Source organism: Orbicella faveolata, unplaced genomic scaffold (assembly GCF_042242905.1).
Source record: "Orbicella faveolata isolate gen_17 unplaced genomic scaffold, um_ofav_v1 contig_47, whole genome shotgun sequence".
NCBI classification, from domain to species: domain Eukaryota; kingdom Metazoa; phylum Cnidaria; class Anthozoa; order Scleractinia; family Merulinidae; genus Orbicella; species Orbicella faveolata.
In genome coordinates this window covers 13,807,633-13,834,268 of record NW_028301577.1, presented here as the reverse complement: position 1 = coordinate 13,834,268, position 26,636 = coordinate 13,807,633, and the positions used below count along the sequence as shown (strand labels likewise).

Genomic DNA, 26,636 nt, shown 5'->3' with positions numbered 1-26,636 from the left:
TAAGTGAAATCAACATCCTTGCCGTCACGCGTTACGTGAAATCAACATTTTTACCTATTTAGACCTGAAATCAACATGTTTGAGCTTATACGCTGCGTTAAATCAACATTTTTGTTTTCTAAGTGAAATCAACATCCTTGCCATCATGTGTTACGTGAAATCAACATTTTTACCTATTTAGACCTGAAATCAACATGTTTGAGCTTATACGCTGCGTTAAATCAACATTTTTCTGTTTTCTAAGTGAAATCAACATCCTTGCCATCACGCGTTAACGTGAAATCAGCATTTTTACCTATTTAGACCTGAAATCAACATTTTTGAGCTTATACGCTGCGTGAAATTAACATTTTGCTGTTTTCTAAGTGAAATCAACATCCTTGCCGTTACGCGTTAACGTGAAATCAGCATTTTTACCTATTTAGACCTGAAATTAACAATTTTTAGCTTATACGTTGCGTGAAATTAACATTGTGCTGTTTTCTAAGAGAAATCAACATCCTTGCCTTCATGCGTTAACGTGAAATCAGCATTTTTACCTATTTAGACCTGAAATCAACATTTTTGAGCTTATACATTGCGTGAAATCAACATTTTGCTGTTTTCTAAGTGAAATCAACAACCTTCCCGTCACGGGTTAACATGAAATCAACATTTAAACCTTTTTTGACCTGAAATTGACATTTTTGAGCTTTTACATTGCGTGAAATTGACATTTTGCTGCTTTCTAAGAGAAATCAACATCCTTGCCGTCGCGTGTTAACATGAGTCAACGTTTTAACCACTTTTGACCTGAAATCAACAAATTTGAGCTTATATAAGTTGCGTGAAATTGACATTTTGCTGGTTTCTAAGTAAAATCAAAGTCCTTGCAGTCGCGGCGGGCCGATCCTTTGTTATAATAAACCGAGGCGAGACTTCGACTTATAACAAAGGCTTGGCTTGGCTATTATAACAAAGGGTCGGCTCTGTTTATCATAACAAAGGCCCGGCTTCGTTTATTTGAAGACCTCGGCGGGAAAAGGGCGCTAGGTGTTTTAATCAAAAGTGAACTTTGTCGAAAACACTCCAAATTTCGCATGCAGTTTTGTTTAGGTATGTTTAACAATGTCCCGTAGTTTTTCCGCTAAGCTTCGCTTCGTTTTTGAGATATTGTGTATGTAGAAAAACCACTCGGTTTTCCTAGTGGCGTCTTTATAAACGAAGCAAAACCCAGCGACAAAAATACAGGACCACGTTTTTCTATTACATTGAAGACCACATGCAAAAATTCAAGCCCTTTCGTGAAAATTTTTTTTTTCACCCAAATTGTCACTTAGCATGGTTTTGCACTCACCCCTTCAATTAATTTTTATACGTTGGTGACTAAGATTTTTCTCTGGCGACCAAAAATAAACATTTAGTGGCCAAATGGCCAATAAGGAAAAAAATTAAAACATGGAGGGTTGAGCTGACTTTCAACCACTAAAATCAGCCTTTTTATATGAACTACCAAGGTTTTACAGATGGATATTTAACATATTGACAAAGTCCAGTAGTTTCCTTTAGATTTGGTTGCCTTGTTTTATGGTTAGCAAGTAGAGGTCAACTCTATAAACCAAGATTTGTTGATATACTGCATGACGTACAGCGCCAGTTTCTGTTGACTTGCAAGTCATGAGAATAACTCACATGAAACTGTTGTTATTGTGATAGGTTAGTGTCAGGTGCAGGAGATATAAAATTGACCAAAGATGGAAATGTACTACTCCATGAAATGGTGGGTTAAACAATAATCAAAAGGTCATTTTGCATAACCACAACACCTTTACATGTACAGTACCAGACAGAATTAACCTAACAAGGAACATCCAAAGGAATACCAACTAATAAATGGATTCCAAGAGTCAGCAATGTCTTGACTTCAGAAACAAATTCAAACATTCCTGAAATTACCATTTTGCGCTGAAAAAAACAACAACAACAAAACAAAACACAAGAATGCAAAGGGACAGGTTGCTATTTTTATTCCTAAGCTGTATGGAGTTCAAAACAAGGTGTGTCCTTCAAGGTATTTCTCATTCTAGTAGTTTCACAAGCAGTGCAAAGTGAAAAGAGTTTTTTCTATTATTTTGTGGAGAAAATTTGGATACACTTATGATAGCATGCAACAGGAAACCAGTGTCTGAATTATTATTTTTGTTTTTCTTGGAATTATTCAATTTAATTATGTGGTATTATTCTCAAAATGCTTGTGTGAAGCATAGCAAAAGCCTTCAGAAAATTATACCCAAAGAATGTTATATAATCAAACTCTTGTAATTTCAGTGGCTGTTTTGCTCAGTCACCAAACCAAAAACAAACAAAAAAAATGAAATCATGATTCGGTACAAGTACTGCACTGAACAAAGGCCCAGTTGATGAAGGTATTTAAAGAGTTACACATGTTGATTATGGCTTGTCATGATTGATCTGCCCTGTAAACAATGCTAATGGTATTATGAACAAAGAATATCACACAGTGGCATGGCATGGCACAACTATACAAGAAATGATTTATTTTTTGTTGTCACTAAATAGATATTTGCTTTGTTTTTAAATTAACAGCAAATTCAACACCCTACAGCTTCCTTAATTGCAAGAGTGGCTACAGCTCAGGTGGGAAAACAAATTACGACTTGACATGAAACAACAAGCTGACTTTTTTCTTCCATGACAAATCTTCAATTTTACTGTTTTCAAATACTGAAATTGTTCTTTTTCTATTTCAGCTTATGTATAAGCAAAGAATAGATATCAATGATATATATTTACAATTGATAAATTTGCACATCTTTGCACAGCTCACATGGCAAGCTTGCTTGGTTGCCATGTGAAAACATTTACATGTAAATCCACTAATACATGGAATTAAAAACAAACTTCTGAAATTTTGCCAAGGTGCAATAGGCCCTCACTAGGAAGTTCTTTCACTGGCATAAAACTTTCACCCTTCGGCACGTCTGAGGCAAGTTGTTTGTTGCTGGGACAAGTAGAATCCACAAATTACTTGACCAGATGAGTAAGATTTTCCTTTTCTCAGGCCTCAAAATAAACTAGCACAATACAAGTGCAGTATACCCATGTTTTCAAAATCTTATGAACGCTTTCTTTCTCTCCTTTTTAAAAAAAAAAAACAATGCTTACATGCTCTCCCACCCTTGCCTTTTTCTCTCCAAGACCCACCTGCTTTTTTATTGTTCCCATTGAATGAAAGCCTGGAACAGGCTACAAATTTTGAAGAAATAAAAAAATCCTTGGAATGTTTAAAATAATGAGTTTTGAAAATTAATTGCCCTGGGTATCTTCTGGCAAAATATGAGCACTTGGCCAAATTGGCCAAATTTGGATTAAGAGTTCTTGAGCTCATCTAGCAGCCACTCTTATACAGTGCTTCTGATATTTCACATGGTCGCAGAGCCGCAAATTTCAAGTAAATCCGCGAAATCCCGCGAAATTCACTAAAACACACAAAATACTGCAAAATTCAATGGAAATCATACCAAATACATGTCGATGCAACATAATTGAAACTTATCTTGGCTGTCGGGGCTGTTTAGTCGGCATAAACTTGCAAATTTATCACCAAACTTTGTCACTACAATGAGTAAACAACTTCCAAAAACTACCAGGTGTTCTTAGATTAATGTTGCGAAAAACTGGGCACTCACTGTGGCCACGATGTAAAAAGCTTTGCCATTGGTGCATTTCTCGAGTGCATTGTTGTTAAAAGAGCAAATTATGATTTCTGTTAAAAAGAACCTTGTTGTCAAACAAATTCAAACACGTACTGTACTATAGCCCAAACGAGTTGCTCAAATTTTCCTGCAAAATCACTGGTTTTACAAAGGCAACACTTATAAGTAGTGTGAGTTTCTGTTGCTGTTGTTGTTGCATACAGGCTAACACTCATCATTTTCCCGAAAAAAAAAATGGCAAAATTGCTATCTCTTTTAGTTACAAAAGCTCGTCAAATCAATGCAAAACTGATTGCTTTCCAGTGAAATTTTCCCAGAAAACTCCCACGAAATCAGCCATTTTTTACTGATCGTTTTTCAGCGAAAGTTGCTTGGAAAATTCCTGCGAAATCGGCCATTTTTTCCACAAATTTGTCTCTGGAAATCCCGCGAAATTTGACTTTTTCTTCCAGGACCTATCAGAAGCCCTGCCTATAACATGAGTAATCGTCAAATACCTTTTTCTAGTATAGTGTCCCCTTGTTCCCAGACAATTACTGTTTCCACTGAATCAAACTAGAAAATTCAACCTGAACTTTGCAAGTTTCAACCCAATCCTTGTACATACACAATTCATGACAATTTCCTTTCCATTAAGGAAAAAATGTATCTTTAATGGCTGTTATCATTCTTTGGAACAAAATTTCACTTTGTACATTTTGACCATTTTGTGGTCCCCACTGCAAAACCTTGATGTGGTTATTTGATCCGGCAGACAATTATAAATCTGTACATAAATTTTTCATCTTACATAAAGTGGATCACTGTCATGTTTCATTATTATAATTACTATGTGTTAGCAGTAATTATTGATGTCTACTTTCTGCCTTAATTGCCCAGGATGATATTACAGGTGATGGAACAACTTCAAATGTTTTGATTATAGGAGAATTACTAAAGCAGGTAAGTTAATTAAAGTAGAACAGCTTCGTCCAACTAAATAAGTTGGTGGAAGCTGTACTATACTAAATGAATAAACCTCTCACCAACTCAAAGTGATTATTTTATCTTATCAGATTGTTTCCCATATTTCAAACCTCATTTGTCAGAGTCTAAAGGGTCAAACCTTTTTTAAAATCTTGGACAGAAAAAGATTGGTCATAAAGTATTAACATACAATTTGGTGTAGTTTTAAAGCAACTTTGATACTGTAATTGCTTAGGATTTGCTTAATCGGTTCCATAGTGCCCTTGACATACGGTAAAATGCGGAAACCTTTTTTGTCATCCAGTGGAGTTGCAGGCGTTTGTTGAGAAGGCCGTTCTGGTTTACTTGCATGAATAACAAAGCGTTTCGGGTAGCCATTCGCCCTGAGTGTCGCGATCACATGTTTCATTTCCTTTGATTGTTGGTCAACAGAAGACGTGACCTTAAGAAATCCAAAGCAAGTTCCTTTTCTCGAGTCTTACCAACAGCGGAAATTGTAGCCGATATTGAAGACGGTATTTCTGGACTACCGGAAGACGATAAACTTGTGTTAAGATCCCAAGTTTCGCAGGTTTTACAAAGAGCCACCGTACCACCTCCAAACTTGCCACAAGCCGAGCTCAGAGCTTTACACAATCTCCGCAAAGACCAAGACCGACTCGTTATCCCTGCAGATAAGGGTAACTGTACTGTTGTCATGGATCACAAGGACTATGACGACAAGGTACAGCAAATGCTCAATGACCAAAGAACCTACAAGTTGTTAGATAAAGACCCTACAAAGCGAATGGAGAAGAAGCTCAATGAAAAATTAGCCAATCTTAAACGAGAGAACATGATCAGTGACAGTCTTTACAAAGGACTTCGCAGTTCTGATGGACTGCCTCCTCGTTTTTATGGTTTACCAAAGATTCATAAGCCTGGTTTCCCCTTAAGACCTATTGTTTCGTTCATAGACTCTCCAACTTACATGTTATCGAAACATTTGGCGCAGATCCTGAGTCCTATGATGGGCAAGACAGATTTCACGGTCAAGAACAGTGTGGAATTTTGTGAACAGATGAAAAATGTCTCACTCAAAGAAGATGAAGAGCTGGTTTCCTTTGACGTTGTCTCTTTGTTCACATCTATTCCTGTGGAACTCGCCATTCAAGTTGCTAAAGATTTGCTTTCCAATGACGACACTTTGCAGGGTAGAACCACCATTCCTGTCAATGACATTGTTGACCTGTTGGATTTCTGTTTGTCGTCAACAAATTTCAAGTATAACAACAATCACTACCAACAGATCTTTGGTACCGCCATGGGCTCTCCAGTGTCTGCTGTTATGGCAAACCTGGTCATGGAAGACCTTGAAAAACGAGCACTACCCACCTCTCTTTCCCAACCATGTTTTTGGAAACGATATGTAGATGATGTGTGTGCCGTTGTTAAATCCATCCTGGTGCTAGCCTTACAGAGTCATTTGAACAATATCGAGCCGTCTATCCAATTTACGGTTGAAAGAGAAACAGAACGGAAAATATCCTTTCTTGACGTCACTGTCTGTCGACAAGATGATGGCCAACTCTCCACTAAAGTCTATCGCAAACTGACACACACAGAAAGATATCTCTTGTTTGACTCTCACCATCAGGCTGTTCACAAAAGGGCTGTGGTCAAGTCTCTGACTGATTGTGCAAAAGCTATCCCATCTTCTGTTGACCAACAATCAAAGGAAATGAAACGTGATCGCAACACTCAGGGCGAATGGCTGCCCGAAACGCTTTGTTATTCATGCAAGTAAACCGAAGCGGCCTTCTCAACAAACACCTGCAACTCCACTGGATGACAAAAAAGGTTTCTGCATTTTGCCGTATGTCAAGGGCACTACGGAACCGATTAAGCGAATCCTAAGCAATTACAGTATCAAAGTCGCTTTAAAACCACACCATACCATTGGTAATTTATTTCCCAAACCAAAAGACCCAGTCCCGAAAGATCAGACTCGTGGCGCAATTTATTCAATTCCCTGTCAAGGTTGTGACAAAAGCTACATCGGAGAAACGAAACAAAAAATTTCCACCCGGCTCAAAGAACATCAAAAAGCGGTTGTAAACAAACACTCGCACAAGTCAGCTTTAGTGGAACATTGTTTACACTCTGGCCACACCATCTCCTGGGAATCTTCAAAGATCTTATGTACAAGCACAAATTGGCACAACAGATGTATTTTAGAAGCATGGGAAATTAACACTTGTAGGAATCCGCTGAACCGTGATGATGGTATGCATTTGCCGCACGAATTTTTAAATTTAGCCCTAAGGGACAGAACATAATTAGCTCCGATTTGCCGATTTGCATAGTATAAGAACGTGCCTTTTCAACAAATTCCTTGTCACTTTCCCCTGATGAAGGCTGAAGTTTTAGCCGAAACATTGGGACTTTCACAAAAAGAATTTTTACTAACATGTTTACATTTTTAAACCAGAGTAATGTTTTTCAATCATGGACTAGTGATAATATTGCATTATCTAATGTGTTTCTTTTTTCTTTATTTTGACAGGCAGATCTCTACATATCAGAGGTACAAATTGAGATAATTTTGGACATATTATGAAGTGTCAATTGATTTTTAGATCTTTTCAGCTCTGAGTAGTACTCACAGCATTGATTATTATCATTTGATGAACTGTAGGACTCCCCTTATTTGTTGAGATATTACCAAGTAACTGTCATCTGAATCCACAAATTACTATATTCTGCCCCACTCTGTCCACTAATTCCTTAAATTACCAGCTTTTCTTTTCCAGGGCCTGCATCCACGCCTTGTTACCGAGGGATTTGAATTAGCAAAGAAGAAAGCTCTAGAGGTAATGTTAGAAAACATATACGTCAAGTCATATTGTACAAGTTATTTACTTCCTTGCCTAATTGGAAAAAAAATACACAACATTGTTTAACACACCTAGTAAACAAAACCGTGTGCACAATTTGGAGTGTTTTCGCCATTTTTCACTTTTGACCAAAAATGCGGCAGGTCTTTTTTGCAGGTTGCAGGTTGCAGGTTGAAATTTAATTATAACTGGAAAACCATTGGCACTAGAAATAATTAATAACCTATATACTCATCAGGGGTTCTTACATAAAATAGTTCGCCTCATTCACATAGTGAAAACACGATCGATCTGCTATAATAATTATTACTTATCGATCGACACGCTGAGACCAGTGAAATCTCTTCAAAGTCATCTGAATGGCCGCTCCACAGATGTTTCTATCGATTCCAGAACTGGCTTGGGTCTTCCTATAGGACTCCACTTGCAAATTTTTATTTTAGCTTGCCATTTATGTATGCAAATTAGGACTATTTAAATGCTACAGTTTCCTAGCGCGCCAATCTTTTCAACGTTTTCTATAGCTTCAAGTTAATATTGTTGCAGAATCTATACTCTACCTAGCTTCACCGTCATCACTACAGTCAGGAAACATTTGTAAGTCTTTATATTCTGTCCTGTATTTTTCTTGTCGCTCGGCTCTTCTTTACATGTATTTTTATTTATTTTTCTAGTCGAACCTCGCTCGATCTTTCAATACTCAACAGGCTCCACGAGTCTCTTCAACAGAGCGTGAGTTCGAAATCTCTAGGCGTAGCGTCAACAAGAACTGTAAGCTACACTTCCCTTAACAACAGAAGATTGCCATCACAAATGAAGCAAATAAAGAAATGAAATAATATAAGATTTTAACCATCAGAATATACTAGCGCAAGCTCAGTGTGCTTTCATTTTGGTATTCACAGGGAAGAAACCAAATTCAGCAGATATTTCAGATGATATTTCAGATGTTTCTTCAAAAACAATAATTCATTGCAGGCTAAAAATCATAGGAATATACTCCTCCCATCGCTTTGGCGGGTTTGGCACTTAGGTAGAAGCCACCTTTCTGAGCGATTGTAAACAGCATCATGTAACAGTCACAGTAAGTCTACCACCTGTACGTTTCTTTTAAGTGCCAGTGGTTTTCCAGTTATAATTTACTTTCAACCTGCAACCTGTACCCTGCACTCTGCAAAAAAGACCTGCCGCCAAAAATGCCTCACGCTCTTTTTCCACCGAGCCTTTGAAATGTTCTCCACAATACTATGCAGCATTCACTTTCTGTTGGAATTATTACCAGTAATTATTCTTTGTCAGGTCACTTTTCTCTGGTACTGTAAGTACTGTATCTTTATACACTGTTCAGTGTTTAACATTGTCCACCCACTACTGCCTACCAAATTAGTGAAACAGAAACAAAATAGCCTTTGTAAACTCATGTTTCAGCAGTGTTTCAGAATCAGTAATTTTGGAAATACAACAAGTTTAGCTTCAGATCTTTTTAGGGTAAAAAGAACAGTTAACAGAGTTAAAATAGTTATTTTAAAAGTTACTTTTCTAGCTTATGTAATCTCCACAGTCAAGTATTTGTTTCAGTATGAACACTTTCATTTCGTAGACTGTTTTTTATTGGAAAACAAATTCTGTACAAACATGAAGGAAATGGAGAAAAGCCAGTAAAACTAATGTCTGTGAAAATTCTTCATGTTGGCAAGAAAACAAGATGGTCCACTGGTCCCTTTGGAAGCAATTAGTTTTGACTGCTTGGTGCGTTGAGATTTGAAGGAAAACAAAACTAACTCTTTCCCAAGAGACCAGTGATTAAGTTTTTTGTTATATAGCTGGAGTTTAGTGTTTTATTTAAGTTATAAGTCAAGAAGTCAAACTAACCTATGGTTGGTGGGAGATTCAGAGCGGGTGACAACATTGCTTAACTATTGCCTGCTGAGCAACATTTAGATTTAGCCATTGCCATGTGACCATAAATCAACCAATGGGAGCCTATGTTAGATTTAACTAAACTCCAGCTATATGACAAAATAAAGTTATAGTCCCCTCTGCCATAGCCACCATTGACTGGCATTGCATAACAAGCCACATCAGCCACCAGCTAGGAAACCATGTCAATTTGAAAATGATCTTGAGATCACTTTGTGAACATATTAAAACAATATTATTCGTGATAAGTTAATAAAGATGGTGAATTTTTGAGCTCGGTAATGAAATGTGAAGGTGAATTAATCAACATGACACGAGCGTGGGACAAAGAAAAATTCTGAGTCCCCGAAAGGAATCGAACCCATGACCTCCCGAACACCGGGCGGGCGCTCTATCCACTGAGCTACGAGAACTCATGGAGAGCAAGGTCATTTAACTGAGTTCATATATGATAGGTGTCCTGCATACTGCTAGGATCAACGCTATCGAATTGATCGTAAGTAGTGATAAGTTAATAAACTTCCTTTCGGGGACTCAGAATTTTTCTTTGTCCCATGCTCGTGTCATGTTGATTAATTCACCTTCACATTTCATTACCGAGCTTAAAATTCACCATCTTTATTAACTTATCACTACTCACGATCAATTCGATAGCGTTGATCCTAGCAGTATGCAGGACACCTATCATATATGAACTCAGTTAAATGACCTTGCTCTCCATGAGTTCTTGTAGCTCAGTGGATAGAGCGCCTGCCGGGTGTTTGGGAGGTCATGGGTTCGATTCCTTTTGGGGACTCAGAATTTTTCTTTGTCCCACGCTCGTGTCATGTTGATTAATTCACCTTCACATTTCATTACCGAGCTTAAAATTCACCATCTTTATTAACTTATCACTACTCACGATCAATTCGATAGCATTGATCCTAGCAGTATGCAGGACACCTATCATATATGAACTCAGTTAAATGACCTTGCTCTCCATGAGTTCTTGTAGCTCAGTGGATAGAGCGCCCGCCCGGTGTTCGGGAGGTCATGGGTTCGATTCCTTTCGGGGACTCAGAATTTTTCTTTGTCCCACGCTCGTGTCATGTTGATTAATTCACCTTCACAGTATTATTCATCTTAATCTTGATGAATGTTGGCAGAATGTTTACCATGCTGCTGCTTGGCTTTTCACCTTGACTTCAAACAATACTAATAATATTGTTAAATGTTATTTATTGAAGATTCTAGAGGAAGTTAAAATCTCAAAAGAAATGGACAGGGACACCCTGATAAATGTAGCAAGGACATCACTTAGGACAAAATTGCATACAGAACTTGCAGATCTACTTACAGAGGTAAAATGATAACTGGACTCTGTATTTTGTGGATATTAATTTTTTTCAGTTTTATCAGGGATGATGTGAGTTTAACTGTAAGTCAGTTTGTTTTGCAACTGTAGAGGCAAATTAAAATCTTGGTTATACTGGTTTACCTTTAAATCTGAGTTGTGTGGGTTTGAACTCCAGAAGCATCTACAATGATTGTGTTTGAGTGAAACTAATTTTTTGAAGTTTATGATGCTGTGCCTCATTACTTTATAGCGGTGATCTTTCAGCCACAATCTTCAGAGCAGAAAGTCTAGTCTGATAGATGAGTTTTGGTACATACCAATCATCTCTGCCATTTGTTCTGGAGCTACAATATCAATTCTTGATTTAATGTAAAATCTCAAGAATATTTAAAATGCTGTGTTCAAAGCTTGTGGTTTGTTTAACAAATTGTAAGTTTCATAACTTTAACTTTTGTTCAGTCAGTCCCCTAAAAAGGTGTGCAAAATGATATGTTCATGAAAAGATTTCTAGGTTTTATGGCCATTCAATCATGCGAGTGCCTGTTGATAAACCTGGCAAATGTGAAATCCAACTTATTTTACTGAACTTTGTAAAATAATTGTGGTATAGATTTGATTGTCCTCTTTAGGCCCAAATGCTGACTGGAAATACTGACTGGAAAGCGCTGAAAATAGTAGACTACTGCCTACTTTCAAATTTGGGATGAACAGAAACCAGAGACCTGTTAGTATAGTGAATATATGTTAACCTTAAACTACCCCCCCCCCCCCAATTTTTTTTTATCCCCATGTATCTAGAGGCATTTAAAGTTGTAATTTCTGCAGCCACAACTGCTCAAAGTGGGATCTGGGTCAGGCTTCTGGTGACGTCATGGGAGGAAAGGGGCTGAAAGCACTCAAGATATGTTTGACTGGGCTTCTGAGTGCTGTGAAAACATGTTTGGGGTATTTGTGATTCATATTAATTTTTTTTCAAAAATGGACAAGACTCAAAGCAAAGAACTGTATCATCTAGCAATACAATTCAGAGTCTAGTTATGATTAGGATGGCTACGATTTATATATTTTTTTTCCATTTTGAAGTGTTGGGCCATCAGTTGAGCCCTCCACACTGCAAGTCAGGATCGACAATTTGCAGGCCCATTTGGCTTATAAAGATTACATCAATGGCTGAAGAGTTAACTTACAGCCATTGAAGATTTGATAAGATGTGAATGAACTTGAAGAGTGGTGATTTGGCTTTACTGAACTTGTAGATTTTGGAGTGGCAAAACATTTCTAGATTCAAACATTCCCCAAATTTCACACTTCGCACAAGTCAGCCACCTTTTTCTTGCTTCTGAATGAGTGTCATTGAGATAGAGGTATTGAATGAAGAGGAGTGCTCTCTCCTAAGCTTGCTGTTTTGCTTCTCCCTCCAGCAACATATCTTCCTAGCATCCTACAATGATTTTTGAATCATACTATTGCATGTTCACATATATCCTTCTCAGGAGCAAACATTGTTACCCCTTCGATAACATCGCAGGCCGACTCATCCCATTCTTCACTATTCCCCAGTCCTGGCTGGGAAAAGGCCAATTTTACGCACTTTGAAAATTCATAGAAAACTAATGAAAATAGCTACAAACATTTTTTCGCAGTGGCGATAAAAAAAATGGAGATTTATATAAGCAAAATATAATTGTGGGGGTTAGTTTAAGGGCACTTCTGAGACCATCACACAGATCCTACAGCCCACAAACCTATAACTAAGTTAGGACACTTACTGTCCAATGTTATCGACAGGGATAACCCCAGCAACAGACAGGGAGCAGTTTACAAGATCAACTGCCAGACTTCTTATTTCTTACTTAATTTAGAACAAACACCTGATAACAGATGTCAACAACTACAGGCACTTCACAAACAAGTTTTATTTGCAACATAAACAAAACCAACAGACCAACCAACAGACATAAATACATACATACACGCATACATACATACATATATACATAAACTTTATTTGAGTGTCGAAGTATTTAGCTAAAGATAACTAATTGGGGACACTAACATAAATACAAATATAAAATATAAAATACTAATATTATATAAAATATATAGGTAGTTGATAATTAAAAATATGTTTTATAGGTCTAATTAGTTAAAAAAATAAGTTCAAGATTACTTAAATTGGTTGTATTATTATTATTATGTTGAGCAAGCATAGCAGCTGCATCTTCCATCCAACACATCTGTTAGATTCATTGCCCGAACTGCTTTTTTAAATTCATGAAGGCTTGTTTTGTTGCGAAGGTCTTTGTCTACTTTTCCCCAGAGATAGGGTCCTAAATATCTTATGCTATGTTTACCATAGTTTACAGTGTTAAATCTAGGTATAGGAAAATCACTATTACGTAAATCATAATTCTTAAATTGCTTGTAAAATATATCACAAATGTGTTTAGGTGCCAGTAAATTTTTAACCTTGTACATTAATATCAGTATGTCTTGTAGGCATCTATCTACTAAACTAGGCAGCTTTGCCTTACTTAATAGTTCATCATAATCTGCCGTCTTGCCATTGTATACTGCATGTAGTGCCCGCTCTGGCACCCTCTCTAGTTTTCTAGTATCAGATGCTTTACAGAAATGCCACTCACAGACCGATTGAAATTGACTATTAATAGATTGTTTGAAACTTTTTAGAACTGACCAATGGTACTTGTGTCATACAGCTTATACCATCATAGCTTGACTGACCAAACAGTTTTTGTGGAGCAGACTTGTCACACCATCGACTGACAAACACTATTCACTTGACTCTGAGGATGACTTCTGCTGAGGTTGTCAAAAAGTCAGTCACCAGTAACAGTTCTTTTTAGAACTACCCTCACCCAGATGATCATGCTATATAAACTATTGATACTCCTGGATTTAAACCATTCATGATTGATCATATTGGTGAGTTGTCAGGTCTCCTTGAATGTCATCAAGACAAGATTTTCAAGGTATTCTCAAGTTTAGAATAACTGAAAGGCAGAGATGACTGACTTTCACCAAAACTCAACTTTTTGTCTAGGCTTTTTGCTCTGAGGAATGTATTTAAATGATAACTGGTGTAGCATGCTTTGAACAATCCTATTATGATTGATAGGTTGTTGTAGATGCCGTGTTAGCCATCCAAATGCCAGATAAACCCATTGACCTGCACATGGTTGAAATCATGCAAATGATGCACAAATCAGGAACAGATACATCGTAAGAAGTTTAAAATAAAGAATTAATTTTTATTTTATTAAGTGCCCATACTGTTATTATCAGTGGTAGAAAATGAGTAGTATTCCTATATAGACAAGCTTGCTTGTTCATGTAATATGAGAAAACTAAGCTCCTGGACTGGCTTCTTCAAAGCCTGATTAAGCTAACCCAGGATAAGTGAGGATTTTGATGTGAGTTTTTTTTAACTTGGCAGTAAGGTTTTCTGCTTATATTGTTTGGCCTTCTGAGTTTGAATAATTTCAAACTACACAAAACAGCAGCAGTGAAAAACATTTTTATACAAGAAAAAATTTATTCTTCTGTTAACTTTTAATCCTGGGTTGGCATTAATTGGCTCAGTTCTGACTAACCCAGCCCTGATTACAGCAAGTTAACCTGGTGTGAGCCCGTGATCCAATTGAAAAGCCAGTACTTGGTCAGTGGTTTACTTCAAAAGAACATGTGACCTTGATGAGCTCACAACTTGAGCCCACAATATAGTCACATGATACTGGTTAGCAGATACCTTGCTTTGACAGGTGTCAATTGACCACAAAATGGATGCCCAATAATAATTGAAGGGGTGAGTGTAAAACCATGCTAAGTGACGATTTGGGTGAAAAAAAAATTTTTCGCGAAAGGGCTTGAATTTTTGCATGTGGTCTTCAATGTAATAGAAAAACGTGGTCCTGTATTATTTTCGCTTGTTTTTGCTTTGTTTATAAAGACGCCGCTTGGAAAACCGAGTGGTTTTTCTGCATACGCAATATCTCGAAAATGAAGTGAAGCTTAGCGGAAAAACTCCGGGACATTGTTAAACATACCTAAAGAAAACTGCATACGAAATTTGAAGCGTTTTTGACAAAGTTCACTTTTGATTAAAATACCTAGCGCCCTTTTCCCGCCAAGGTCTTCAAATAAATGAAGCCAGGCCTTTGTTATGATAAACAGAGCCGATCCTTTGTTATAATAGCCAAGCCAAGCCTTTGTTATAAGTCGAAGTCTCGCATTGGTTTATCATAACAAAGGATCGGCCCGCCGCGTCCGCAAGGACTTTGATTTCACTTAGAAAGCAGCAAAATGTCAATTTCACGCAACGTATAAGCTCAAAAATGTTGATTTTAGGTCAAAAAAGGTTTAAATGTTGATTTCATGTTAACGCGTGACAGCAAGGAGGTAGATTTCTCTTAGAAACAAGCAAAATGTCAATTTCATGCAACGCATAAGCTCAGTGATGTTGATTTCAGGTCTAAATAGGTTAAAATGTTGATTTGACGTTAACACATGACGGCAAGGAGGTTGATTTCTCTTAGAAACGAGCAAAATGTCAATTTCATGCAACGCATAAGCTCAATGATGTTGATTTCAGGTCTAAATAGGTTAAAATGTTGATTTGACATTAACATGTGACGGCAAGGAGGTTGATTTCACTTAGAAACCAACAAAATGTCAATTTCACATGGCGCATAAGCTCAATGATGTTGATTTCAGGTCTAAATAGGTTAAAATGTTGATTTCACGTTAACGCGTGATGGCAAGGATGTTGGTTTCACTTAGAAACCAGCAAAATGTCAATGTCACGCAGCGCATACGCTCAATGATGTTGATTTCAGGTCTAAATAGGTTAAAATGTTGATTTCATGTTAACGCGTGACAGCAAAGATGTCGGTTTCACTTAGAAACCAGCAAAATGTCAATTTCACGCAGCACATAAGCTCAATGATGTTAATTTCAGGTCTAAATAGGTTAAAATGTTGATTTCACATTAATGCTTGATGGCAAGGATGCTAGTTTCACTTAGAAAACAGCAAAATGGTAATTTCACGCAACTTATAAGCTCAATGATGTTGATTTCACGTGAAGACGCGCTATAAATAGGGCTGACAGATTAACAGATTAACCCTTTTCCGCAACGTACGGGTCTCCATACATCTGCATGTCTGCTGATCCCAGAAGCTCAAAACACTACAAATCACGCCGATTTGAAATAAAATCAACGCAACCTGGATCACAGATCTATGTTACAATCGATCGCTACTTGTTGGCCATTCTTATGTTTAAACAATCTAGTTACCAGTTCGAGAAACATCCGCAGAACGTGATCGCAATGCATGCCGGGAAGGGTCTTTACACCTCGTGCGCGGGAAAACATGGCGGTCGATACCGCTGCTTTCCAAACTTTGACGCTAGCAACGCTTGGCAAATGGGCCACGACTCACCAGAGGGTATTTTTCTTGGGCAAGAACTGCTCTTGGACTTTGCTGCCTGGCTCAATCTGACTTCGAACGCCGATAACACGATTACGGTATATCAGCTGCCTTCGAAGTTTCAGAACACATTTTGATTCTTTAAAACGTGCTGATGACTTACAGGTTAATCGAGACTTTATGATGCCTCTCAACCACCAGGCAGGCATATAAGGTACTTTAAAACAATGCTTAAGATATTAGTTTACAGAGCTCTAATGCGGCACATCTCTTTTTTCACGTGTTGTGCTCACGTCACAATAACCAATGTAAACAATCTGTTCCCAGATTTCCGCTCTATATATGCTGTGAGATTTGATTTTGACTTCATACACTATAAACAGTCTGCCTGTTTGCTGTTCAACAAATAAACTCCTAAAGACATGGCTAGGAAAAGCCAAGTATTTTTGCATACGTTATAACTTGAAAACGAAGCAAAAACCAGCGACAAAAATACAGGGCCGCGTTTTTCTATTACATTGAAGACCACATGCAAAAATTCAAGCCCTTTCGCGAAAATTTTTTTTTTTCACCCAAATCGTCACTTAGCATGGTTTTGCACTCACCCCTTCAATTATGTGCTTATTATCAAAAATGTACACTGTTAACTAAGGCTGCATGCCCTATTAGCTGGAGAATGGCTGCCATGTTGTGTGACGTTGTCATCATTTAGAACTATGTGCTTATGTTTACCCACAGCTTGGTCAAAGGGCTTGTAATGGATCATGGAGCTCGCCATCCTGATATGTCTAAAAAAGTAACAGATGCCTTCATCCTCACCTGTAATGTTTCTATGGAATATGAAAAGAGGTCAGTCCCATTCTTCCAGCTTTATTATTATAACAACAACAACAGTATTATTAAAGACTAGTAGTAATCAAAGATTGTGGGAGTGTGTTCGACTCTGACACTTTAATATGTATACCTCAAATGACTTTGCTAGCTGACTTTCAACCTCTGTCTATTGCAAAAATCAACATTTTTCATCAACAACCGAGGTTTTACAGACAAATAGATTATAGTGTCAAAGTCCATGCAGGTGAAGAGGTCCCCTGTATAAACTATGGTTTGTTGATACATTGCGTGACAATGCCAGTTTCCTCAGCCTCGCAAGTTTATAGAACTAAAATGTTTACATTAGCCTTCAAATGTCATGCTAAATATACTCACATCAACTGGTAATGTTTAAGCATAAAATAAAGCTAATTTGTAAAAGTATATTTTTTTAAGTGCATTATTCTTAGTTGGAAGCACAAATATAAGCAAACATTTGCAATCACATGCTCGTTTATCTTAAACAAACTATGTGCGACTGATTTGAGTATTTCCCCTGATGAATAAAGTAGATAGTATTTACACTGCCGTTCCTTGGTTCAGGCTCACTCTTATGGATCTTGTCTACCGATTCCACACAATTTTCAACCAGATAAAGCCTGAGCTGTCTGTCGTGACTGGAACAAATCAACAAATACAATCAAAATTCAGCCAATGAAATATAGCTGTTCCCACAGTTAATGTCCCAAAGCCAAGGCAATTCAAAGTCATATTCATGAACATATAAAACAAACAAGGACAATTCCCTCAGATTTTGATAAATCCTACCATTGAAGTGTTTAAATTCACCAAAATCCAAAGCTGAGAGCACAAAGTAGCAAAGCCTACAGCAACTGAATGGAAAGAAAGATCCAGCACAAAGACAAGCTCACATGGCCTGCTCACATGCTCACATGCTCACATGTTCATCATAATCTAATAATTACCATTCATGCCAGAGTGATTTTGCTCATTGCAAACTCTTCCAGCAGGAGGAGACTCCATACAAAAGTGAAGATGGCTAAATGTATCTTTGGGGATCAAGTTAGAAAACAAAATTTTCCAACTTTTCACATATGTATACTATTTTGGTATTTTTGCAAGATTTCATTTGGTAGAGATTTAGGGACTGAGTGTATTGTAACCACTGCATTTCAATCAGTCCCCACAACAAAAAAATGTGTAAACTTCTTTTGTGTGGGAGTCTCCATGTTAACTAAGAAAGAATATAATGATTAATAACAATGTCTCGTCTTTCTGAATAAGGTAGGAAAGAACAAGAAATGCCACCAAAAAGCACAGAAGACAGTTCTATTATGTGATCAAGATTTTTGGTGGCTTCCCAGAAATCCTTGAAATCACGCCTCTAAATTTCATAATCACACCATCTTGCACCTCGATCAGCTGATGTAATCTAGTTTCCGCCGAAACTATTAAATCATTTGCGATTTACCTCACATACATTTTGGATTATTTTCATTAGTAACAAGATTCCAAAAAAATAACTGAGGAGCTCTGATTTTAGGCTTGGCTAAATCTATATATTAACGGTACCAGTGTACTGGCCATGACATGCCCCTGCAAGAATCAAGTGGGGTGGCCATTTTGGTGTCCTTACAGGAATGTCAGGAATGTGGATTTATTTTCTGCATATAAAATAACCGTGCACAGGAAAACCATCTCAAGAAAGCCACAGGTCAAAGTTGGGCTTGTGTTCTCTGAATGCAACAATGATAGTGTTTGTTTGGTTAGGAGAAAACAAACCTCTATTTCCCTGTTGAGTTAAGCTTAAAGGAAATATTTTAGTGTTGTACCGTCAATTGCTCCTGCTTGCCCTGTTTGCTGAAATGAACGTCTTCACCTTCATGTTTTCAAGTGAAATCAACATCTGTTTGATTTGTAAGCCTAACAGACACTGTTGAAGTGGCATTCAAGGGAAAGGAACATTTTGCTGTGTTACTGTGATATCAACATCCTTGAAGAACCTCATTCATACACATGAAATCAACACTTTGCCATTTATTCTTATGAAATCAACATCTTTTTTTGCTTTCACGTACTTACATTAAATCACCGGTTTGACCCATTTGTTTTGCTATGTAACAAATCACTTAATGACTAGTCCCTAGGGGAACAGTGAATTTTGTTTCCTGAGAATCTCAATGTTTCCCTCTACTTCATCTTGGGAAACATTGAGGTTCTCAGGAAACAAAATTCACTGTTCCCCTCAGGACCAGTCATTAAGGTGGCTGAACACAGTTTTTGATACCTGTGTTTCATTCACCTTTTTCTCTAAAACCCTTGACCTCTCGGTCGCCAAAAATGGCAGCAAGCAAGTTTACAACACAAACTTTGATCTTTTTTATGGTTAAGCTGACGTATGTGCCGTTGCCATGGCAATACAAATAAAAATAAACAGGCCTTTAAAATCGGTTTTGTTTATTTGTAGAAAATCTAGTCATTAGATTTTCTTTATAATTTGCATGGAACAAGCTTGTAACAATTCTCACAAGTTAACACCATTTTGCTAATAATTCAACAGAGAGATCTTTAATTATCCCTTGTTGAAGGTTTACTGGAATATCTAGACTTTCCTTTGTTAAAGTTCAATTATTTTCAATACTCCAGTTACTTATTTCCTAAAGTATTTTCATGCCAAATTTCGTGAAATTCTAATGAGTGGTTCTCCAGAAATAGGCGTATTTCCGAGAGTGCAAATTTTCATTCAATTGCAATTTTTTTACTTACTACGCATGCGCTGCATTTCACTGGGTTCTTTCGGTAACAAAGAAAAAGCTGAGAATTGCTGACAGAGTTCTTTCCATCTTTACCTTTTCTAACATATATTTGTGATAAAAGACTAAAGCCACCAACACACTGCGTTCAATTATAGAGAAAAATAGCACAGATAATGCGGGTGTTGAGTAAAATAAAATGATCGCTCTATTGACGGCATGTTTGGTTTTTGCAATCCTTGTGCACGCGCTGAATTGCATCAGCAAAAGCGCCCACGAAAACTGTGTTCGGCCACCTTAAGTGTTAACTGATGTTTGTTTTAGCTGCTTCTGAATTGTGTGTTTTTTACCCTCATGAGTGTGTCTTGAAGCTTTTCTGAATAGATCCTTATTGAAGGCTGCAAACATGGCTGAATAGCTAATAATTAAAAGTTAGAGAGACAAATTACTTTTTTCAGTGCTATTTAGGAGTTTTGACTTTATTGCATTGAATTACAACCAGCATCATCTGAAACAACAGAAAGGATTTTGCTCAGTCTCGCCACTCCTCTGTGCATCATGTTTTCATCCAGTTTCATTCTCCTCACCTCTCCTCACTCCACACACAGGTTGTAACCTTCAGTTACTTCTAGTTAACTTTAAGCATCTGTCTGTTTGTTTATGTTCCAATTTTCTAGCCAGAATTTTAGAAATGGTAGTTAATGTCATCACTTCTGCATGCATTGCGTGTTGTTTATTAAACAGCAGTGTGCATTCCATGCTGTTTATTTTTCTTGTTATTGTTATGCGGCATTGTTTATTCAATAATGGATACATAGGGGGAGTAATGAGTTTGTCTTGGTAAGCAAGGTTCTGTTATTTTGAGATGGCAAGCAGGTGATCGTAACATTGTACACCTTGATCGCCATCAGTATTTTTTATTTATTTTGTAGTGTTTCCCATAGTGGTCTTTTACTGCTATTTTTTTTTCTCAGCACTCAAATAAGGGTATTCATTCATCCATTCATTATTAGGACATAAACATTAAAGAAATCATAGTTTTTATGGTTTATTTTACACGTATGCTGAAATACCATTATTCTGGGTAATTTCCCAAATTCCCTGGAATACAACCTTTACCTTTTAAAGTAAATACATTTTAAAACGGTCAACACTTTGATGACAATGGCCAAATTCTCATGTTTTATAGCGAGGTGAATTCTGGCTTCTTTTACAAAAGTGCTGAGGAAAGGGAGAAGCTAGTAGCAGCCGAGAGAAAGTTTACGGATGACAAAGTACAGAAAGTAATTGAACTGAAAAGGAAGGTGAGGAGAAGCATGCACTTGCAACATTGGTTAATCTGTTTCAACCTGTTTCAACACCATGTGTATATATTTCTGTAAAATTGTAATATGCGAGTCATAATGAAGTTGTTGTTGCTGTTGCTTTGGCTCTTTCGCTATCACACAAAATAATTTACATGGGTTTTTTATTATAAATTGCGTGGCTGAATCAATTCAAACCATTGATTCTAATGTAGTTATGAGAGTGTTATTGTTTCTTATTAACATTTTGTGTCTTGAGTAACCAGGTCCTAGAGGATAGTTATTTTTAATGGTTGCCAGTGGTTCCAGAAAACCCTCTGAACACAGTTCTGTTTAGTAGCCCACTTTGAAAAAGAGTAATGATCTGGGCCAAGTGCTAATGGAATTGTTTGGGGGAAAACAATGGTTTGTGCAGTAATGATTTCACTCAAAGTGCTTGTTCTTTTCAGTGCAATTTTGCAATGTTACTGTGCAATATTACAACATACATTGGCAGTTTTCTTGAGAAAGTTGCAAAGTTGATAATTTGCTCAGAAGGATTGCAAGCTTGGCTTGTATTTTGACAATTTCCAGTCTTTATTTTTCCTTCTGTGTCAAACGGAAAAAGTAATTGCCCCATGATTGACATTTTCATCAAAAGACTGCAAAAGATAGGTTTATTACATCTAGGTGGAAATCTCATCTCCAAACTGCTCCAAAGCTTAAATTTACACTACAAGTTGTGGCTTATGTTTTTAATTTTGAGGTACGGGTCCCTTCATAGCAATTAGTTGTTTTGTCCCTCTTTGCAACCAGTTTGTGTTCTTTCAGTTTTCTTATCAAAAAAACAAAAGCAGGAACTCAAACTCAACTGGAACTTGGCAACTTGCTCCAGCAAAGTTACTACAGTGTAAAACTGAATTTACAAGTATCTTTTAGAAATTCAATAATGGAGCATTGTACCTGGACATTGCAAAGTTCAGCATGGAAAAACTGGTGAGCCAGTTTGACTGAAATTACCTGTAAAAGCTGGGAGCTAAATCACCATCTGTAACATTATGTCCAGGCTCAATTGTATTATTTTTAAATCCTTTCCATATAGCCCTGAAATCCCTATTATCATAAGCATTCCTGTCAGAGCTCTCAATCACTTAATTTGTTCCTTTCATCCCCCAAATAATCCCATAAGTGCTCTTGCCAATACTCTCCCCTGGGCCACAACTCTTTATCAAAGTGGGTCATATTAGAGTACCAAGATATTACAACTGATACAGTTTTGTGGGAGCATCATGGGAATAGGAGAATATTAAATTATGTTACAATAATTTCAAAGTTCAAACTTTAAACAACAAACATCTTCTCTTCACAAGGTTTGTGAAGGAAGCGATAAAGGATTTGTGGTCATCAATCAGAAGGTTAGTTTGAAAGCAATAACGAACAGCTAAAAATGTTTTTGTATTTAAGAGTTGAAGAAACATGAGTAGAAGTTAGTTAGAACAAGAAATGCTGTGGAAAAACGGCAGCAGCAAAGCATTTTCACAGTCTGTTTGAGTTCTCCTACATGCATTGTACTTTTTCGTCATTCCTTTTCAGAAAGTGTTTCTGATGGTCAGTCAGTAAGATAGAGTAATGTATAACCACAAGAAAGTTCATTTGGAAACTGGCATGAGACAAGCACAAGAAAAATAATATGTTCCTCCTTTTCTCTTGCTTCTGGATGTGCATCTTCATTGTTAAATAGCTCTTTCCTAAGAAAAAAAAACAGGAGTCATTTTGTTGTAGGGAATAGATCCATTATCATTAGACATGTTGGCTAAAGAAGGCATTGTTGGACTTCGCCGTGCTAAGAGAAGAAACATGGAGCGACTTACTCTTGCTTGTGGAGGCATTGCCATGAATTCCTTTGATGACCTGACACCTGAGTGTCTGGGCCATGCAGGACTTGTGTACGAACATGTTTTGGTAAGAATGTGAAATGCAAATTAATGTACAATAATTAACAATAATTTAGCCTGCAGAACAGGTGGATTAGCAGGCTCTAGCGTGATACACGTGTGCGCACGCAAAACGTGAGGCGAGAAAAATCCGCCTGTTGTCACACCATTGTTTATGCTAGCGAATGGATTTTGCTGATTGGTTGCCTTAAGCCAGGTGACATCAGACGCGAGAAAAAAACAAAATGTGTTTGATTCGGGTTACAGGCCTACATGAACTCCTAAGGCTCATGACAGTTCTACATTTGCTGTTCTCTTATAAATTCCAGCCTCTCAACCTTTTATTTTGCTCTTCGCTTGTCATTGAAGGGCACTTAATGTTGTGTTATCTACTCTACTTAAAAGTAGAGTAGAGCTGTTGGACTGTTAGAGGTCAGAGCTCTGTATAGTTTCAGCTGTTATCTATGCTTTGTAGAGTTTGACACCTGTAATTTGCCATGTGCTGAGTAAAGTGTTGTTTGTCTTGCCTCATTTCTATTGCAGAAATGTATGTCGTATCTCTTTAATTATTCGCTCTGGAGGGACAAAGTCGGTGATCATCATTGTTGATTATTTGCATTCTATATTGTGATGCCAGGCCCGGTTGTTAGATTAAAAATGTGTTAAAAAATGGCTTTTCACCACGGATCATATTAAGTTTTGTCTGGCGTCGCCAGAGACTTCTGTAGTGTTACTTTAATAATCTTAGAGATTCATTCTGTGTCATCAAAGTTATGTTTCTTGAATCCTGAATTTGTTCGAGCTTTTCATCTCCCGAGCTCGATGTTTAGGTTTATACCTCCTCTGCTCATTTTGGCACCCCATGATTTAAATTTAGCTAAATTTAGATGCTCATGTCTGTTGACTGTTTTGCATCATGTATCTATCAAAAATTGGTTACTTGAGACATTTTTCGTGCGAGCTAGTAAATTGAATTGTTTTGTTCTCTCTCATTCTTTCATGCCAATCATTTCAAGGGGGCGGTAGAGCATAAACAGTGATGTGACTACAACTGGATTTTAGAGCCGGCTTCTCTGCCTGTACTGCAGGCTACAATAATTAGACAAGGTTGAGCAAAATATCATGATTTGTCAGTGTGCAGCAGATCAAATAGTTGCTGAAGCTAAAGGCCGAGGCAAATAAATGATCTGTGAGACACTTACAAATCAAGATATCTTGTTATTAACCAAATTGGATAATTGTTTTATCATTTGATCACCAAGTTTGTTTTCATATTTAAATCACTCTCTGAAAGCTCAGGGAAGCAATCTGCCATTTTTATCCAAGAGCATGGTTTCAATTATGCTGAGCCAAATATTATTTTCAGCAAAACACATTTGGATCATTATTTGTAGCCATTTATGTGTAGGTCACCTGGTGGGCCCTTAGCTAATGGAAAAAATGAAAAAAATGCATTGAATGATAATTTATATTATTATGCCTTGAAGCCCCAATAGGCTGCAGAGAAATAAACAATAGCCTCAGTGTGGTGCAAAAATAGTTATGCTTGGATACGGTATTTGTTTACAGACATTATCAGTTCCGAGAAGTGCACAGTTTTCCAAGAGCAAAACTCAAGGAAAACTGTGAGCTATGAAGAACAGATAACGTCCAAGGACAAATAGCTGAGCATAGTTCATGCCAAGTGGAGGCTATTGTGTTTATTATCCGTCAAATTTTTTTTGCAACGCATGCAGTTTTGAAAATTGGGAAATATCACTTGGATCTTCCCCAGGTTTAGCTGGGGCATTTTCAGTCGGGTCATTATTCACCTGTCAAGTGTGGTGGCATAACCACTATAGAGAGCATGGAACCAGGAATAAATGAAATGGAATCAGGAAGGTCAGCCCCCTTCCCTTACCTTTCCCTGTTGCTGCTTAACTTCATGTATTATTTATTTTGTCTTTGTCCTAGGGTGAAAGTAAATACACATTTATTGAAGAGCTGAAAAAACCTCTCTCTGTGACCATTCTTATTAAAGGTAACCTTGTTAAATGTTATATGAAATTGAAAACATTTCAAGCATGAGAAAGATGTACACTGTAATAACAGAGCTCCTGTGTACCCTTGTCCCACCCTTGTGACATGATAAAGTATTCTGTCTTTTTCATATCACAAGTGCACTTAAATTTAGCACCTTTCTTTGGTTATCACTTCAAAGATTTTTTACATTAAAAGGAATTCTCACATTTCTGAGGTATTTTTTCAGGACCAAACAAGCACACTTTGACACAGATTAATGATGCAGTGCATGATGGCTTGAGGGCAGTGAAAAATGCTATTGAAGATGGTGAGAAATCTTATTGATAATTGATTGATTATTGGTAATTATGACAGTATTTATCTTCTATGACTGCCAATGGAATGTTACATTTTTCACTGTTTGTTAATTTAGTACATAACCATTCTTTGCAGACAACAATGGGGCCTGTATAGAACTGGGCTGGTTGAGGCTTACGATTTTAGAGAAAGTGTTCAAACATGATTGAGCAGAGGTGCACAAAGGATCTGTTATTTTCCTGTCCATGCATCCTTGCACTTTTCCTTTAATCTGAGAGCCTCAAATAGGCTAGCATAGTCCCTTTCTTATTTCTCTGTAGGAAGTGTCATTCCTGGTGCAGGTGCTTTTGAGGTTGCTGTCAATGCAACTCTGACAGAGTTCAAGAAGTCAGTTAAGGGTAGAGCAAGGCTTGGAGTTCAGGTAAGAAACCCTACAGTAAACATTACTTGGTAATCCTAATTTTGACAAACTTAGTAGCTGAGTTTTTTTGATAAACTGTTATTCCATGAACTCTTGTGACAAATGAGAAAGGCTCAGTGCAAGATCCAAAGGTCTAGCATAGCAGAAGATTATTCATCTTGTGAAACTCAAATGAAGCAAGAGTTTATTTGATTAAACAGCCGTCATGAAGACTACAGTTGTGTTACTCAGAATCAATCACATTTGCTGAAGTATGAAAGGACAAGTCTTTTCAATGAGATGTTTTGTATCAAACTGTACATCACTGGTGCCCTCTATTGTACTTACAGTCCATATTTAACAAGTTATTTAAAAGGCAGCATCTTACTTATCACTGATTTTATATCTTGTTACAGGCTTTTGCAGATGCACTGCTTGTTATTCCAAAAATTCTGGCCCAAAACTCTGGCTATGATCCACAGGAGACAATTGTTAAGCTCCAGGTGATTGAGAGTAAAAGAAACGAAACAAATTTAGTGTTACAAGTATCCATATTTTAATTGTAGTTAATGAAGGAAATTATATGCCAATAAGTATTTTTGGTGAAATACATTTGGAATGCCTTGCACACTTCTTTCTCACGGCTCACAAGCTGGCAGGTTACAACAAAAACTTATTTGAACTTTCCAAACTTAAAACTGAATTACAAAAGTAGTCATCTCAAATGACTAGGCTAATTGCTCTGCCTACATGTAGTTTTGAAAGAATTTGCACTTCTTTTGTATTTACTGTCAGGATGGAGTTTTTCTCTACTACTAAATGTAGTCAAGTGTGAAAGACTTTTGATTC

The 26,636-nt window shown here is 37.2% G+C and overlaps 1 protein-coding gene across 1 annotated transcript in view; it reads left to right on the top strand.

Annotated features, from left to right (window-relative positions):
• The window catches only part of LOC110054366 (T-complex protein 1 subunit zeta-like), a 41,225-nt gene that overhangs the window by 7,067 nt on the left and 7,522 nt on the right, over window positions 1–26,636 (top strand). The window contains exons 2-16 of the mRNA XM_089280565.1: window positions 1,696–1,759; window positions 2,587–2,637; window positions 4,596–4,658; window positions 7,228–7,248; window positions 7,475–7,534; window positions 10,705–10,818; window positions 13,954–14,057; window positions 17,003–17,113; window positions 21,041–21,155; window positions 22,505–22,549; window positions 22,917–23,096; window positions 25,022–25,088; window positions 25,317–25,397; window positions 25,708–25,808; window positions 26,204–26,290. Coding sequence (XP_089136691.1) covers window positions 1,696–1,759; window positions 2,587–2,637; window positions 4,596–4,658; window positions 7,228–7,248; window positions 7,475–7,534; window positions 10,705–10,818; window positions 13,954–14,057; window positions 17,003–17,113; window positions 21,041–21,155; window positions 22,505–22,549; window positions 22,917–23,096; window positions 25,022–25,088; window positions 25,317–25,397; window positions 25,708–25,808; window positions 26,204–26,290 — 1,264 coding nt within the window. The remainder of the gene's footprint in view (window positions 1–1,695; window positions 1,760–2,586; window positions 2,638–4,595; window positions 4,659–7,227; window positions 7,249–7,474; window positions 7,535–10,704; window positions 10,819–13,953; window positions 14,058–17,002; window positions 17,114–21,040; window positions 21,156–22,504; window positions 22,550–22,916; window positions 23,097–25,021; window positions 25,089–25,316; window positions 25,398–25,707; window positions 25,809–26,203; window positions 26,291–26,636) is intronic.